Genomic DNA, 17841 nt, shown 5'->3' on the forward strand with positions numbered 1-17841 from the left:
TATATTCAATTTTAGGTAAACTGTCCTTGCAGTTCATGTGGTAATAAATAATTACATAGACATGGCTGATACCAGAACATGAATAACATGTTGAATATGAGAATATGAAAAAACTGAAAATGGAAAATTAACAATGGAAAATATTGCAAGTCTGTCATAGATTCTTCAGTCACATAATGCATTATATGAGTATTTTTAGTTCTTTAAAAGTTAATTGTACTTTCATTTTGTTCCTATGATTAAAATATATGTTTCTTTGATTTCTAATAACAATTTATTGTGTACGTGTACATGGTGGAGATAACCCAATGATATTGGCTCTTGCAGGGATAGTCATAATAGGTCAAACAGCATTTCGAATGTTTTCTGTATTCTTAATAGAACGCCTATAAACACTTCTAAATCAAACTGTCAAACAATTACAAATTATAATTTCTAAATAATGCATGCCAACTATAAAACACTTAAAATAAAGATGGTTAAAACAAAACAAATAAAGGAATATCAAACAACTGATGGACAAATTATGTATATTTATGGATATAAGAGGCAATTATCATGTTTATTATCAAATCGAAATTTAAATTAGTGGTAACTAGTCTAATTGTTGTATAAAAGATTAATGAAATATTTCTTTGGCATCCATTCAGTATGATGTCTGTCATTGGTATCTGATATTAACATTAAATGATTTTTAAGTTTTTTTTTTAAAGCTTTATACAGGAAGCAACAATGACAAATATGTTTCTATTTATGTTCGTGAAGAAATAACTTATCTCTTATGCATGGTGGAAACGTCGATACTTATGACCTTTGAAGGCCATCATTGACCTAGGCTGACCAAGAGCCAATTTCGTTTCACATTGTGGGATAGGCCAATCAAATTCCCACATTTTTCGTATTACATGTACTTATTCATTTCACTCTCCACTTCAGAGTGATCTGAGAAATATCTTTTCAAGTGTGAGACAGATTTCAGACCACATCTATAAGAGGAAAAGGAATATAACGCTCCATTTTCAAAATAAAAGATTCATGAACGCCATTAACTTTATCTATATCATCAAACAAAATTATAAAAAGCAAAATAAAAATGAACCTCTGGAGACTAATAAATATACCTGGGTGATGATTGAGCTTCATTCTCCATCCTGTCAATTAATAAACAAATTAAAGAAAATGTTCAAAATCATTAAAATTGATCCATGTCCATGCTGCCAACCTTTTTATACAATATTAAGGAATAGCGTATAATTCAATGCCATGAAGTAAAAGTATATATATCCGTTTGAACTAACGAATAGCCACATTTGTTTCACATTTCAGGATCTGAGGATAGGCCAACTAAATTCACATTTTTTTTCCATATCACTTATTCATATGACTTTCCATTAAGTGTACTTGTGATCTGAAAATATCTTTTCAAGCGCGACCACAACTATAACAGGATAAGGAATATAACGCTTTATTTTTCCAAATGAAAAATTTATTAACGCCATTAACTTTATCTATATCATCAAACAAAATTCTAAAAAGCAAAATAAAAATGAACCTCTGGAGACTAATAAATATACCTGGGTGATGATTTAGCTTCTTTCTCCATCCTGTTAATTAATAAACAAATTAAAGAAAATGTTCCAAATCATTAAAATTGATCCACGTCCATCATGATGTCAACCTTTTTGTACCAATACATCAAAAGATTAAGAAATTGACACATTAATATTTGATGAAGCAACAATTACTGTGCAATTCCTATAATCATTAGAAGAAATCATTTATATGTTATTGGAAACAACTAAACAAAGTCATTTCTCGCTAAACAGGATAAGTTCAAAGTCGATAATTTCCACTCTCTTAACCAACAGTACTAAACCTGCTTCATTGATTTCATTGGCTATAAACACTGGAAAAATATAGCTATTCTTATTGATTTTCCATTTGAAAAAGTTATATTTGCATAAGGTCTGAGAAAATTAAAATGTTATTACATTTCAAATAATCTCATCAACTAGAATTCATCCCCAAGGGAGCTTATATGATATGTATAAATTTTCTCGATGTAATGTAATTTTTTATGATTGTGAGATAAGCATATATATATATATATATATATATATTATTTTTTAAAAAGATGCGTCCAACTATTAAAAATTTGGGGGACTGGTTGGGACTACAATTTATTGGTTTGAACATTGCATATGCATCAATGAAAATTATACAAGTTGTTTACATGAATTTTATTTTTGTGGTACATTTGTATTTGAAAAATAATTAGCGGATTTTAAAACCTAGGGTATACCTGACTAGAAAATATAATGCAATTCTAAAAGTAGGACCTAGAATTTTTAGGGCAAGATATCATGCATGCCATAGCAGTGTTTTTACAAACTGATAGATATATTTAAAGTCTTATCAGGTAAAATTACCTAATTCCTACCAAATGTTACCTTGTATCTTAGATAAATGTAATATTTTTAACAGCGCAAGATCATAAACCTATAAAATAGAAATTTAAATGTCTAAAACCTGACAATTTTCAATATTTACACCATCAATTATTTAATGTTGAACATACAAAGATCTTAAGTTAATGATATATATCTAATACATAAGTAAATATAAAAAACCTTTTAAATTTGTCATCCTGTTTTATAAAATGAATTTAGGCCACATCAATTTGATTCCTTGTTCGACGGACCCGCCTGTACCTATTTTTTTCAAAACAGAATTTTTTATTTTTTTTTATATTCCCGCTTCCCGCATCAGGAAATGATATCATGTCCATTTCCCGCACCGTTTTTTTTGTAAATATAAAAAGATATCAACATTTAATTTAAAATCACAGTCTAACCGGTATATAACGATTTTAAACATAAAAGCACCCCACCACACTGTGTAAATATCTGTGAGAATATTTTTTTCAAAGAGAGAGTGCTCCGAAATAAATTGAAATACCTGTAAAGAACAAAAAATTGGTTTCTTTCCCCCTTACTTATATTCCCAATCAAAAAATGTTCGTTGTTAGAATTAAGTACAGAGAACTTCTGAAGGATTTGCCTTCAACTGCAATTATATTGTATGCTGGCGAAACAAAACTATTCATAGCCCCTGCATGTTTATGCACCTGTCCTGATTGATTCAGCAGTTATAGTTTGTTGATGTTGTTCATTGGTATTTTCCCGTTTGGATATATAAATTAGATCGTTTGTTTTCCTGTTCGAATTGTGTACGTTTATAATTTTGGGGTCCTTTATAGCTTGCTGTTTGGGGTGTATCAAAGCCCTGTGTAAAAGGCCGTACTTTGACCTGTGTTTATTATTATCAGGTTGAGAACAACCCTCCCTCAGACAAGGGGTCATTTTACTGATGTAGACAAGAAAATAGAAATACCAAGGATTTGTACTATAGTTCTTCTATACAAAACCTTTGAAAACTTAGAATTTTGTACTCAAAAAGAGGAGAGTTACATTATATTTTAAACAACTTTTTTCTATTAAAAAGAGGGGTCCACTTATTTTGAATAATATTAAACTGTTAAAGTAAATGTGTTAATTTAACATGGTTAAAGTCCAGAAATATTACAAAATTCTTGGACATGTTTTGACCATTAAATACTAGATAGATATATAGTTCTTTGAGAAAATATGAGCCCTTTTGTACAAACAAATATATTATAACTTATATTGATCCCTCATAAAACATGTAAAAGGGATATTTATAACATAAAGGGTTTGTCCCCAAACTGATTATGACTTGGATGGAGAATTGTCTCATTGTCAGTCACACATACATCATTTGTACATAGACCAGATTTAATTATTTCTTGGTGAACAGGGAAAAAATACTTCAGAAATTAAAGAAATGTCAAAGTACAAGTGATAAACATTGATAAATCAAGTTTTAATATTGTCAAAACCTACTATTTTATGTTTACAAAAAAAAATTATAATCGCTCGCCTCAAAAATTTGCGAATTAAATATTTTTTTATTAAAATTTTCAAATCGCTCGCTCGCCCCAAATTTTGGAGTCCAAAAATCCGTAGAACAAGAAATTAAATTGGTGTGGCCTTAAATGTAAAACATAAATGCTGTCTGACATACATATAATTTGCATATATTTTTTTTTATCAAATCTTTTTTTCTATTTCTTATTGATAAAATGTAAAATTATATGATCATATTCAGTCTTTTTATATTTTTAAAAAGTTCAAATTTATCTCTAAAAATGATTATATTATTACAGTATGATCAGTTAAACTGAATAATTTCTGTGTTTTAAAATAAAAACATGCTTCCATAAGATAAATCCTTCATTTTCAATATTTACTTCACAAAAAACAACAGACAGTTAGGATTTTTTTAACACTTATCAAGAAATCTTGCAATCCGTATAAATTTATTGAAAATTTATAACCTGCGTGAGCTCCATACGGATACTCATTATATTGGAATCCATGAAACAAACCTGAATGTTATTTATCAACTAGTAAACTACAGCAAAAAAATGTTGTTCTCTTAATTAGCTGCAATAACCTGTTCTTAGTTCAGAGCATTGATCAACATGAAATATCAATTGAAAAATTTAACAATAATCATTGTGATTATATCTTTTTGTTTAATTTTATCTATTCAAACTAATTCCCTTTGGTGCCATTTAAGTACATGCTGCAGATAATGCATAGAAAATAAATATTCGTTTACAACAGTAAAGAATAAGTTCTAGTAAACAATCACGTATTGTGACAACCCTTAATTTTATCAATAATTTAACTCAAAAACTTCTGATGTCTAATACAATCAACAACTAAATATATCAATATTTTTCAAGAAAAATCTAACTACGACTGGCCAGAAATTGATTATCTTATTCCATATCGGAAAGCTATTATTTAATTTTCAATAGCGTCTGCAAATTTGTTTACTTACTACATGTACAAGTCTAAATTTTTCATCAAAATCAGTTAAAAGATAATATAACAAATGCTTACAAAATTGCTAAAATCTACCTTTTACCTAAATCAACAAATAGAAACAAAACATTAAAATCTATATTTGCTTTTCTAATATGTAAGTCTGGCACTTATTAGTGTTAAGCTTATATATTGATGGTCAAAATTAACTGGTGAGTATCTGTCTGAACTGAACCCTATAGGGACAGGAGACTTATTTGGAAAAGACAGATTAAATAAGTAAAAAATAAATTCACGGTACTTTCTGTTACATGGAGATAACACAACACATACAACCCAACAAAAGAACCAAAACAAAGTTTATTTTGACAAATGCATATATACAATATGTCAAGCTCTGAAACATTCTAGAAAAGATTAATAAATTAATTTGACAATTTCTGTCATAGATCTACACAAAACATGTAGTTCAAGAGCCTATCCAGTTTATGCTTGGTTCAGTCTAAACATGTTTCATTGTTTATAAAGCAGAGACCACAAATGGCACATAAGAAATAAATCAAAGTCATATGACCTCCCCCTTCTACAGTATTAGATAAAATAAAACATGTCATAATACACATATTTATCTTCTCTTTTTTTTACTGCAGTTACAATGTATTTGTTTCTTTAGGTATTGTATTAAGAGCAACACAAGGTAACATTCAAGTGCAACATAGCAACTGCATTCTGTGTTTTATTTGGGTGTGCTTCTTTGTGAATTAGATAGAGAAATTTCTTTGTCCATATTACATGTGTCATATGGAAAACCAACCCCCAGTGTCATATTTTTTTCTTTAATTTATCATGAAAATATTTTCTCTTATCTATTTTTGACTTTAAATTAGTACTAAGAAGCCTAGCCATAGAAGCCTAAATGATACTTTAAAGGAAGATATTAAACTTATTTCTGGAATACTATTACAATTAATCTCTAGATCTGTACCAAATTAGGCACATAGTTTTTCATTTAACTTAGACAGACATGAATTTCTTACTGTGCATGCACAGCAGTACAAATCATTCCTCAGAACTGCTTTCCTAATTAAGATAAACTCATCATAGACACCTGAAATTTACATGCCAGACATGTGTTTCAACTACTAACGATTCATCAGTGACGCTTGAATCAAAAAAGATAAAAGGACAAATATAGTACGAAGTTGAAAAATATTGATCGATCGAGGTTCCAAAAATCTGAAAGTTTTGTTAAATATAGCTAAGGTAATCTAGTCCTGTGGTAGAAAATTCTTAGTATTTCAAAAAATTCAAAGATAATTTATGATTGTGACAATATTAATGAACATACAAGCTGAAACCTTATGGTAAGAAAATGACCTTAAGTTTCATCTTGTAGTTAATGCATTCAGATATATGTGGGTGCTTCACTTCACTGCAACATGCTCAGAACTGCAAGATCTAGCACACACTAGCCATGCCTCTACCCTTACCTTGGAGTTGGAGAAGTATACTCATTAGACTGGTCATACCATTCTGTCCGTGTGTATGGTCTGGACTTATGCGTAGTCATTGTTCTTAACCCTTACTACCTACATTGATAAATTAACTAGAAAAATCAAATAAAATTAAAAAAAATTCTATGTCACTCGTATCTGTATGTGAAACCATCCAAATTCATAAACTTAATGCTACGTACATTAATCGTTTCCAAAATCATCTTATAAGCTAACAGGTAATTTGCATAAAAATAAGAATAAGGTACCTGAGTGAAATTCTAATGATGTTGTTCTGTATACATGTATGACTGCATGCATGAACATACATAAACTTCAAAAACTATTTCAAAATTATCATGATTATTTTATAAATCTGGTTTGCATAAAAATGAGAATAGTACCAGAGGTACCAGATCAAAATTCGAAATGCTGTTGTTCAATAGGGCACTTTTGTTTCATCAATTCCACAAAAGCATGTGCACATATAGGATGGAAAAAAGTATGTCCTACGGTACATGTATATATAAATTAGTACATGTACTTTGTACTTCATTTAATGATGACTTTACTGCTAATTCTAACAAATCATACAAGATAATATTGAGAAAATCCATACAGATTTCATGTTAAATTACATGTCAAGCAACTACATGTAGCTCAGGACTATTTTACTAATTAGGGGCTAATGATGTAGAATACTTAGGTTCTGATATGAATGTAAGTCTCTCTGTAAAGTCTGTTTTAAAACAGACTAGGAGCATAAGTCTTTACTATGTACAGACAGTTCTATAAAATAATATAGATATAAAGGCTAATACATAAACTCATGGTTGTTTATAAGTGAATAGACTTACCATCTAATTGTTTTATGCAAGTTTTGAATATTCATATTGTCAATAATTCTTTCATTAACTAGCTATTGATTATTTCATTTATTATTTATGAAATTGCATAGTTTTGATATTTATAAATGTTATGATTTATAAATCAATTTGGGTTTAATGTAAAAAAAAAGTTTGATGGATTATTCAGTTTAAAAATAAATAACTTTCTAACTGAGCTTCATAGGTTTTTTTTGCAAAACAAACCATGATATATAGAAATACATGATTTTTATAGTAAATAATGTTTTTTTTCCATTTTCTGAACTGTTTTGTGCATATTAAAGACAATAAGCAATCTAATAATCCATCTAGATGATCTCCAAAAACACTGCAGACAGTCATTTAACCAGACTTGTGGCTTATGTCCCTTAGTTATCAGTTATTACTAGCTATTTTTTTCCTTAGAAGCTAATTTGACCCCACTTTTGTTTCAAACATTTATCATTAAAGGGGAATAAAGAAATAACAAAATCACAGAAAACTTTCAATTTGGTCTTAGTTTCTGTAAAAGCTAAAAATTATCGCAAATGTTTTATTGGCTTGCAAGTCAATAATTCAACTCATTTGTATCCATAGTCATGCAACCTCTTATCTAACTTCAAGTGGAGATAGGTTTGATAAGTTGATCTACATCAAACCTCAATGGGCGCACTACGTTTGCGCGCATTTGGGGATTAAAATGTTTTACGTTTGCGCGCAGCTTTTGATTACATTTGCGCGCATTCATTTTACAGGTAAACTCAGATAAAAAGATAAATAAAAATTGAATTAGATTATAATTGACTATATATATTTTTTTTCATTTTCATAAGAAATATGACTATCAATTATAAATTTTGAAAATATTTCTTAATTCAAATTCTATATTGTTCATATTGAGTTCTAATCATAAGTGAGACAATACTTGATCATGTTTTAGGAAGATTTAAGCCCAAGTCGAAAGTGATCATTCCATAGTAAAGCATAAGGCATACATGTAACTTCATTACGAATATTTCAGACTGAAAAGTGTTTCAACGAATAGTGATCGTTTTGAAAATAAGTAAATAATTTAAGTTAGGTTGTAAAAATATACCAAGGCACAAACATGGAGTTTTTAACATTTTAACATTTTTATCTATATATATTTCTAGGATTTAGTCCTTATGCATAATAAAACGGACTTATATTGCTCAAAATCCCACTTCCACGTCATCGTTGGTGCGCTTGGGAATAAGACTAACGGAATTAGTACTTATACTTGTAAATGATTTAGCAAATTATAAATAAATAAGTATTGTTACCTGTATTTTACCTGAGTTTACCTGTCAAAAAAATGCGCGCAATTGTAATCAAATTTTGCGCGCAAACGTAATGATTTTTGCGCGCAAATGTAATGGTAATGCGCGCAAACGTAATGCACCGACCTCAATATACAAAAATTACATTATAGTACTAAAACTCCCCATAGATATTAAAATAATCAAAACATTTGTCTAAAATTCATTTTTACTTAATTCATGTTTATAGACAAAATAATTTGAGGTTATAGAAAAAATCCATATTTTCAAATTTAAAGCATCTTTTATTGTATTACACTCATGTATATTTAATCTGTATATTATTGAACGTTATTCAAATTGATCTCTACCATGTAAACTTATGATCTGATCAAATAGAAAAACTGTTTAGAATCATTTTAACAGAATATTTAACTAATATTTAATATGGGTCAAGGAATTTTGAAATGAATAGAGAAAAAAAACATGAGAATACTTATGTTAATGAGATCAGTCAAAAACAAACAAAGCGTCCTTCACAGAAATTGTCTTTTCCCAATTATATTTTTTTTTGTCACCTGATTTTTAATTTGATACAATTGGAAGTATTTGAAATTTTGGGAAAAAATAAATTTAAAAAAAAATGAGCAATATATTTCAATCATAATCAGGATAAGAAGATGTTACAGTTAATAGGATATGAATGAGGGCCTGGATGGGGTTTACCGTATAGAAGATAATTGACAAAAATTGAAGAATAAAGGTAAAAAAATAAAGAATCCAGAATATTGAATTAAATAAGTAAAGCAATGAAGAGAAAAGTTATTTATAAAATTAAAGAATAAAAAAATTAGGGATCCTCAATACAGGCTCACATGAATATACACCATGCTTTGAACATGTCCTTATGACATATTTGACCAAAAGTTAAACTGAAATTTTCTTTTTATGAGAAGCAGCTATATTTAAGATGCATGTCAGCTATACACCAATCTATATGACTATAAAACTAACTCAGTTTAAAAACCTTTAAGTATTTGGTTGACAAAAGAGATATAGTAAGCCATTTTATTGCTATTTCAGTTTCTAGGCCTTTCAGTTTCATAAATATATATGCCATATACAGGCATGTTTAATAAACAATATTTGGAACCAAAATAAACAGTATTTCAGTCATACTCTTTTAAAGGTTCTGCAATATAAAAAACAACTTTTTTTCTTCAAATAAAACAAAATTTTACCATTCACAGGCTATTTTCCACAACTTAAAATAAGTAATAAAAGCCCTGTCAATGTCTAGCATGGCCAGAATGATTTATTCACAAGTTTGACTTTGAAATTTAAATCTCAAGAAGATTAGACTAAAAGTCCCACAACAACATTAAAAGTTTACAGATCGGATTATCTATACGTGTTAACATGTTGTTTTCAAAATGTTATTATTAATCAAACAATTTTCAAGTCCAGTTTAAGTAACAATTCTGTGGCGATATTTTAAAACTTCATGAAATATCTTAATGTATCTTGTCTATTATTGTCCAGATCATGGATACCAAGATATGCTGGACAAGGGTCAACAAACAATTTATCACAGAGTTTAATATTACTTAAAGGTACAAACTATGTAAAATGGTTGACATTAATATTATTCAATTTACAGAATTTCAGTTTTAATCCTACAGAAGTGATTAAATCATTTTCACATATACATGTAATTTTAAAATACATCAATTGTTCATGATCAAGGGACCATTTTAGACAATAACACATTTGGTTTTGATCCCTTTCAAAAGAATTGTAATGGCAACAACTAGTTCAAAGCACCTGAGTTCACCCCATGTTTAAGATACGGTAAAATGCTGGATTTTTAATATTTTTTTTTTGCATTTATAGGTAGACATGTTTTGTGAGAAAAAAAAATCACCATCATAGCCATGGAATTGTTTTGTACAAGCACAATGTAGTTTATTAATAATTTTTTACATACTTTTTCTTTCTTATATTCAATTAAAAATCATAAATTTCTCAATGTGAAGCTCTTATGCTTTTGAACAATGGAAAAACTCTACAATTCTAATCTGTGACCATGGTATTGCAAAAATCCACAAATAAATAAAATAAGTTATAAATACCTTAACATGGAAAACAAAATGTGAAGTTGGTTATCTGGACAAATCTTTTAGGTCAATTTCCAAAAACTTTGAAAAACATGTACATGTACAAATGTTTTACATACTAAGTTTATATTGCTTTGGCGTAGATGACCATCACGAAATGTTCTTATAATAATAGTCACCAAAGCAATATTTTCAGAAACAACAAAGCTATTTTTTTTAAATTAAAAATTGTGACACAGTTTGGCATGAAATTAAGTGTAATAGATCTTACATGTTATATTTTGTGTAATAGATCTTATATGCATATTTTGCACATGAAATTCAATACAATTTTCAAAATTGAACTACATTATATAACACTTATAAAAATTGTGTCAATATATGAGTTATAATCCCACTAAACTCACTAACAAGAGAAGATTGACACAGTATTATCTGATTATCAAGTATCTAGAAAATATTCAATATGATCGATTTCACAGAATTTTATTGACAATTTAATTCTTATTTTATAGAAAATCTAGGATTAACATGTCAAAGTTGACAAGATGACCATATTATGAACTATATAATTCCAATAGAAAACAGGTTCAAACTAATTATATCAGAATATTATGGTTGAAGTATAGACTTTTATTGAGTTTGTTTTATGATTATCAACTAGAAATGCGAATATAACAATTTTTTTTAAACTTTCAGTTTCATACATTTTTATAAAATAAAACAACAAAAAACAGTGGTTTTAGAAATGTGTAAAAGTGGTAGATGTGTGCTTTTAAATTCAAATGAAAAGAAAATAACACCAACAAAATAATAAGTGCTACACATATGTACATGTAATTCTCTGAGTGATTAACACAGATCAACTTACAAGGTGTTTATACATGAAACATGAAACATACAAAATGTAAATCTTTTAAAAAGAAAATGACTGGAGCACACAAAAAGTGAACAATGTAAAATTCATTACATTAAAAACCTGTCTCATTTTTTCATAAATTTAGAAACAAAATTATAAACAACACCAAAAGCATTTACCTTCTTCCTATTTTTTCAGTGACATTTAAAGCTGTTGGCACTGAATGTGATGTTGGAATACTACTTCGCCTTTGTTTATTGTTTGCAGGTCCTTGATACAGCTTTTTCCAAAATGAGCTCCTTTCCATATTAATTAGCAATAATTAGAGCACAAAAACAAGTTAGACTCCATTGATGCAAGACAATGTAAATAGATGATAATAACATTCATTTGATTCTAAATAAACATTCCTAAAAGGATTGCATGAGTATCAAATCAATCATTTCACATGTTTTTATTTATAAATAATCACTGACTGCATTTTTCGTTTGATCATGATCAGAATCGTTAAACAATATATGCATTCATCAGGTGATTATTAAGTTTTGTTTTGTTGTAACTATAGTTCTCGTAAAACGGTCATTAATTTCTCATATAAATTTTTCATCCTTCAATTCAAGGAATATTCCTGAGGGTAAAAAAAACCTGCATGAATATTTAATCGTAGTAATTAATTCATTGGCTATACTGACTACTGTCAACGAAACATAAAATCATAATCTCCACATGACTCCCCAACTAGAAGTGCTCCTTTCATTTTTTATTTCAATATTTTCCCACAAAAAATAAAGGAAAGTAATCATGAGCAACTTGAATTTTTTCTCAAACCAATAGAGAATTATGCAATGATATAAAATTTCATCTTATGATATGTGATCATATATATTAATCCTTGAAATTTAACTGCTGTTGTGTTTGAAATTACTTAGCACAAATTTTTCAATATGCACTACTAACAAATAATTTGTTAATTCGATTTATGCAGTTTCCTGTGAGAGTTCATGCCTACATCAAAGTAAAGTATATTTCCATCAAATATTAATCCAATAATTGTCTAAAAAATATCCTAGAACCACTATACATCAGATATGTCAATTAAAATCGTATTTCTACAAGCTTCATCAGTTTTAGGTGCAACTGTATCCGAGGTAATGGGATAAAAAATTCATTTGTTATAAGCTGTCACTAAGTATGGAATGAAAACAAAGTCATAAATGCTGACACATGAATTTCAGTTTATACTTCTTTCAGATCATAAGGATATTGAAAAGAACTTGACACGAACGAAGTAAGATTGGTCGATTTCCTGTTTTAAACCAAGCCAATGTTCTACTATTCCATTAAGCCCATTCATACTTTTGACGTGAAACATCAACAAGAAGACACAACTAACAACAAACGTAATAAAGCATCAATATATTGAAAATAATAGATGGCCGTGTTATGTTCATTCATGCAGTCAATTTCACCATTTCAACATGATGGCTTTCTTACAATCAATTACAGTCATTCTACAGTAGTAATTGTATTTTGAAAAAGATTTTTCTTTTGTCTGCAGCTAGCACTTTCAATAACTCTCAATAACTCCCAAATTTATCAATAGCTGTGCTTGGAATGGGGAAAATATAAACAAATAACAAATTTCCTGCACTCCAAAATATTTAAGATCTTCCATAAAAACAATTTACCAATAAGTAAATGTCAACAAAACTATTTTATCAAATTTAATGCAATTGTCTAGAATGAGTCCACTAATTTCAAACAGTAATTAATTTGCTGACCTTACTTATACTACATATATCCTATAAATTTCAAGGTAAGCAAATTTTGTAGTAATTTTAATTTAAATGCTTTTAAAGTTGGTTTTAAATCCAATATGGATACAGAATGTTACCTGTGAATTATCAGGTAATCATTTATAAAAGCAATATTGTTTATAATTTAATTTCACTTGGAAATTTTCCAACAACCAACAGTCCTTACCATTTATATCTGAGGAACAGAGGTTTTTTAATCGCATTTTAAAACTTTTTAGAAGTTATACATGTTATATATAGTTCTAAAATTACTTTTTACCAAACAAATAAAAGCTTAATTCTGTTAAAGTACAAATTGCCATGGAGTATTCTATTTTACTTATTGGTGCATGATACATGAAGATAATATCTAACCAAATTAAAATCTTCTTCACTAAGAACAGTAATTACCTTTTTTTTTTTTTACTTTTTCAACAAAAGAAGAAAAAGTAAAAAAAAAAGCAATGACAAAAACTTGAATGAATTAGAGAAAACAAAACTAAACAACTTTTACCCCACGAAATTTTAATGTTTTAACATGTTTTACTGTATACTGAATGTACATAACAAACTATCTAAATCGTCTACGATTTAAAAGTTCTGACATTTTATTGACTATCACTTATATTTCCGCTTAACATTTTTTTGCCATAGTTTCACAACATTAATATATATTAAATGTGTGATATGATATCTGCTATTATAACTGATATTTTATAAAGTGTCATACAAAAAGAATCAAACAAATAAATGTGTATTTTTTCATCAAAGAACATGAACCAACGCCTTTGAAAGTTACTTTTCTATTATTTGATGTATGTCATATTGAGTTTCATATAAAATATCGTTCTCATATTTTCAGAAACAATTATTATCACATTAATCAAACTCAAGTGTAAGTTTCTGAATTGATTAAATATCTAAGTACAAAAGAAAATGTTTCAAAAATTCAATTTACCAAATGCAGCTCCTAAAGTTTCACTTTAAATTATGTGGTTTATTCAATTTAACTATCGTTCTTCAATATTCATGAAATACTTGTTACTCAAGATCAAGCAAACATTAATCAACAACTAAATGGAAAATGCCCTACTTTAATAAATAATGAAATTTAAAATTATAAAAACATTGCAAATTTGATATATGCTTTAAAAAAAAATTTAAATTATACAAGCCTGTGAATTGATTTCATATAAAGCCTCCCTTTCTACATGTTTCTAAGGCTTGTAGTGGTACAAATAAACTTTATATTTCCAGAGAATGTAACAGTATGCTTATTCTATATGTATATATGCAATTGAAAATCATAACCTTATGATAATTAAACATTTTTTTAACCCAAAAACATCATGAACATAGTGTTAAGACAAATAGCTAATAAAAAATAATGTAATATTTTGTTTCTAATTCTAACTTTTCATTGAGAATATCAAGCGAGCCCTGACATTCAAGCTTAATAGCTTAATAGAAACAAAACTAATTTCATGCATGCAAAATGATGTGATACATGTACATTTAGCTGTAGATATATAGTTGTAGAATTAACGAAGTTGCATTCATTTCAACAATAAATTAAGGATGCTTGACAGAAGGCCTGACCTTGCAGCACTGATATATGACAGCACTGCCTAATAATACACATAATCTTGACTGTTCAGTGTTGGATACATGCATATCAACCAATACATAAACAACCCTCAATAAAATCTAAGTTTTTTACACTGAACAGAAGTGTATTTTGAGTTTATCTATATTGATGTGTGATACCTCTTTTTGCTGCCAAAATACATTTATCATGTTTATCATGTTTCAAGTGAATTTAACCAAAACTTTCCTCTGAACAGCAGGTGATATTGCACTTTAATACCTGATTTTGTGATATCTTCAATGTAAGACAAATATATGTATTACAATGTAACAAAAGAAATGCACCACATACATTTGTAAACCACCTTTTGATGTGGACAGTTTTTACTGTATACCAGCTTTTTATTTGTACATATCAAACCTGTGTAGAGTATGGCTCTCTCCTATGCCTGGTCTATATTTACAGTTGTCTTAGTATGATTCCCGACCATTATTATGATTATCATGAGTATTGCAAGATGATGAGATGATTATTTAAATGTTGGATTAAAAATTTATTTTACATATTTTTATTCTTTAAGTGATTGAAAGGATTTCAAATTTTGACACAAGGTTTTTGTAGTCATAAACATTGATTTATGTAAAAATAAAGTTTTTCTTAATTATTTAAAAATTGCAAAATTTTGTGTTCAAGTTCAGTTGTGTCTACCCATTTCTTCTGAAAACAACACAAAATGACTATATTCTGTTACTTATATATCTAATTCATGTCTGATCATTAATTTTTTATTTGACTTCTACATTGTCATTACTTAATTATTTAAGGATGGATGACGGTTTTGGAATTTTTGTATGTTTATAAATGGTCTCCTTTTCCCCCCAACAGTTCAGGGTAAAATATTTCCCCCCAACAGTTCAGGGTAAAATATTTCCCCCCATTTTTCAAACTTAACTGTAAATATATACATTGTACTACCAAATAAAATCTTTTCTTTATACACTTAATCACTTTACATTTGGAGAACTGTCAAAACAGGGACACTCATACAAAATCTTCAGAAATCATATTCCTCCAGTGTTCTCCCCAGGCCGTTTTAGCGTCGCGGTACCGCGACGCTATATTTTTTCACCGTGATGCTATAATAATTCCAGCGACGCTATAATTATTTTGAAGATGCTATTTTACTTGTCCTCAATTTTGAACTTTCATCTATTATCGATTATGATCATAAAAATTATATCATCTTTAATTGTAATCCCTTTAAGTCGGACACTAAAGGCAATTAAGAGATTAAATAGCTAGATGTTAATTGTCCTCAGGGTGATAACTGTTTGGATGCGAATATCCCAAGCTGACACTTGAGACACGACTAATACCACATGTCTGCAATAACCAATTACGACATGGAAAAATGCAATCACAAAACAATTCGAAATCTACGTTTTGTATTACGAAACTTCAAAGATTGAAACGATTTTTATTTTATTTTTAAAAGGTCGTTTATTTGTGCAACTCTCCAAAAATTACTTTCTTTCTCTTCCGGTAAGACGAGAGCGAGAATTTTTATTTAGAGCTAAAATAAGTTTAATACTTCTTTAAAAAGTTATCATAATTGGCTTAAGTTTATGTTTAATCCATTTAATGCATTAAAAGCGTCTCATTCATTCACAATCTCTTGTCAAACAATAGCTGCGGAACCGTAGCTCTTAGGTCCTTATGCTATTTTTTGACTATTTGCGGACCATAGATCGTCCGCAAATAGTAAAAAAATAGCATAAGGACCTAACAGCTACGGTTCCGCAGCTAGTCAAACAATGTTTATTCTCGGACTCATTTTCGTAAATTTTTCTACGGCCGCCATTGCACATTTTTGTGTAAACTACGGATCGGAACCGGACCAGATATGACAAAAATCCGCATTTTCACGATAATGACAACAGACAGTAGACAGAAAAAATATACCAAGAGAGAAAACTACGCTTTAACAGACTATTTGCTACTTTTGCTACTTTATCTTTACTTGATATACTATAAAAAATAGTTAATTTTGTGTAATAGATATTTAGTTTTGTATATATGCAGGTTGATCTATAATGAACCATTCATTCATTTGACTTATTGTTGGGTAACTGAAACCACATATTTATTTTTATTTGGCACAAGAGGAAAAAAATAATTCTGTAACTATAAATGAATAAAGAAAACATAAACTGAAACAACTGTTTTTGTGGTTATAGTTTAATTGTATTCTCAGTTATGAATTGAACAATATAAACTAAAACATATTAAAGAAATAGAGCATCAACGCGACGCGACAAACGAAATTAAAAAAAATACAGTTATTTTTATTTACGCAAAATGTGATGCTATATCCAAAATTTCTGGGGAGAACACTGTCCTCATGAAATTAAAACATGTCATATTTTAACCAAAACTGTTATTTGCTTATTTGCTTACCAAAGTTAGGTGTAGGTGCACATACATATACTGGACTGATATGTACAGTTATGTTTTCCTATACAAATGTAGCTACATATTATGTGCCTTCCAGTGGAAATAAACAAAATGCATTTTTAATACTAATATGTCTAATAACATGAAAAACATAAGGATAGCTTTTTTAATATTTATCAGGACATAAGGATGCAACCAAGAGCACTTTTGCAAATAAAAATTTTAGAATATTAAAACCTGGAACTAGGACCACTTATCCAAGTTAGAACAGTGACTACACTGTCTCAAGAACAAAATATATAGAGAATAATACATGGCAATATCCGTATCATATGCCGTATCATCCCGAGGGCCTTTAGGCTCGATGGATGATATTGGTCGAGGGTGATACGGATTTTGCCATGTACAAATGTATTATTCTGTTTATTATATATTTTTTAAAACCAAATTAAAATTGTAAAAAAATGCATTTGTG

The 17841-nt window shown here is 28.6% G+C and overlaps 1 protein-coding gene across 4 annotated transcripts in view; it reads right to left on the reverse strand.

Annotated features, from left to right (window-relative positions):
* The window catches only part of LOC143045319 (uncharacterized), a 37302-nt gene that overhangs the window by 18739 nt on the left and 722 nt on the right, over window positions 1–17841 (reverse strand). Inside the window, exon 2 of one of the 4 annotated variants that reach the window (XM_076217754.1) lies at window positions 6404–6502. The exons of 1 other annotated variant lie outside the window; for it this stretch is intronic. In XM_076217754.1, the coding sequence (XP_076073869.1) occupies window positions 6404–6483 (80 nt within the window). In that variant the 5' untranslated portion in view covers window positions 6484–6502. Of the gene's footprint in view, window positions 1–1121; window positions 1152–1574; window positions 1619–6403; window positions 6503–17841 lie in introns of those variants that run through there. 2 more of the 4 variants (XM_076217755.1, XM_076217756.1) reach the window with 2 other exon arrangements.

This window comes from Mytilus galloprovincialis, chromosome 9 (genome assembly GCF_965363235.1).
Source record: "Mytilus galloprovincialis chromosome 9, xbMytGall1.hap1.1, whole genome shotgun sequence".
Taxonomy (NCBI): Eukaryota; Metazoa; Mollusca; class Bivalvia; order Mytilida; family Mytilidae; genus Mytilus; species Mytilus galloprovincialis.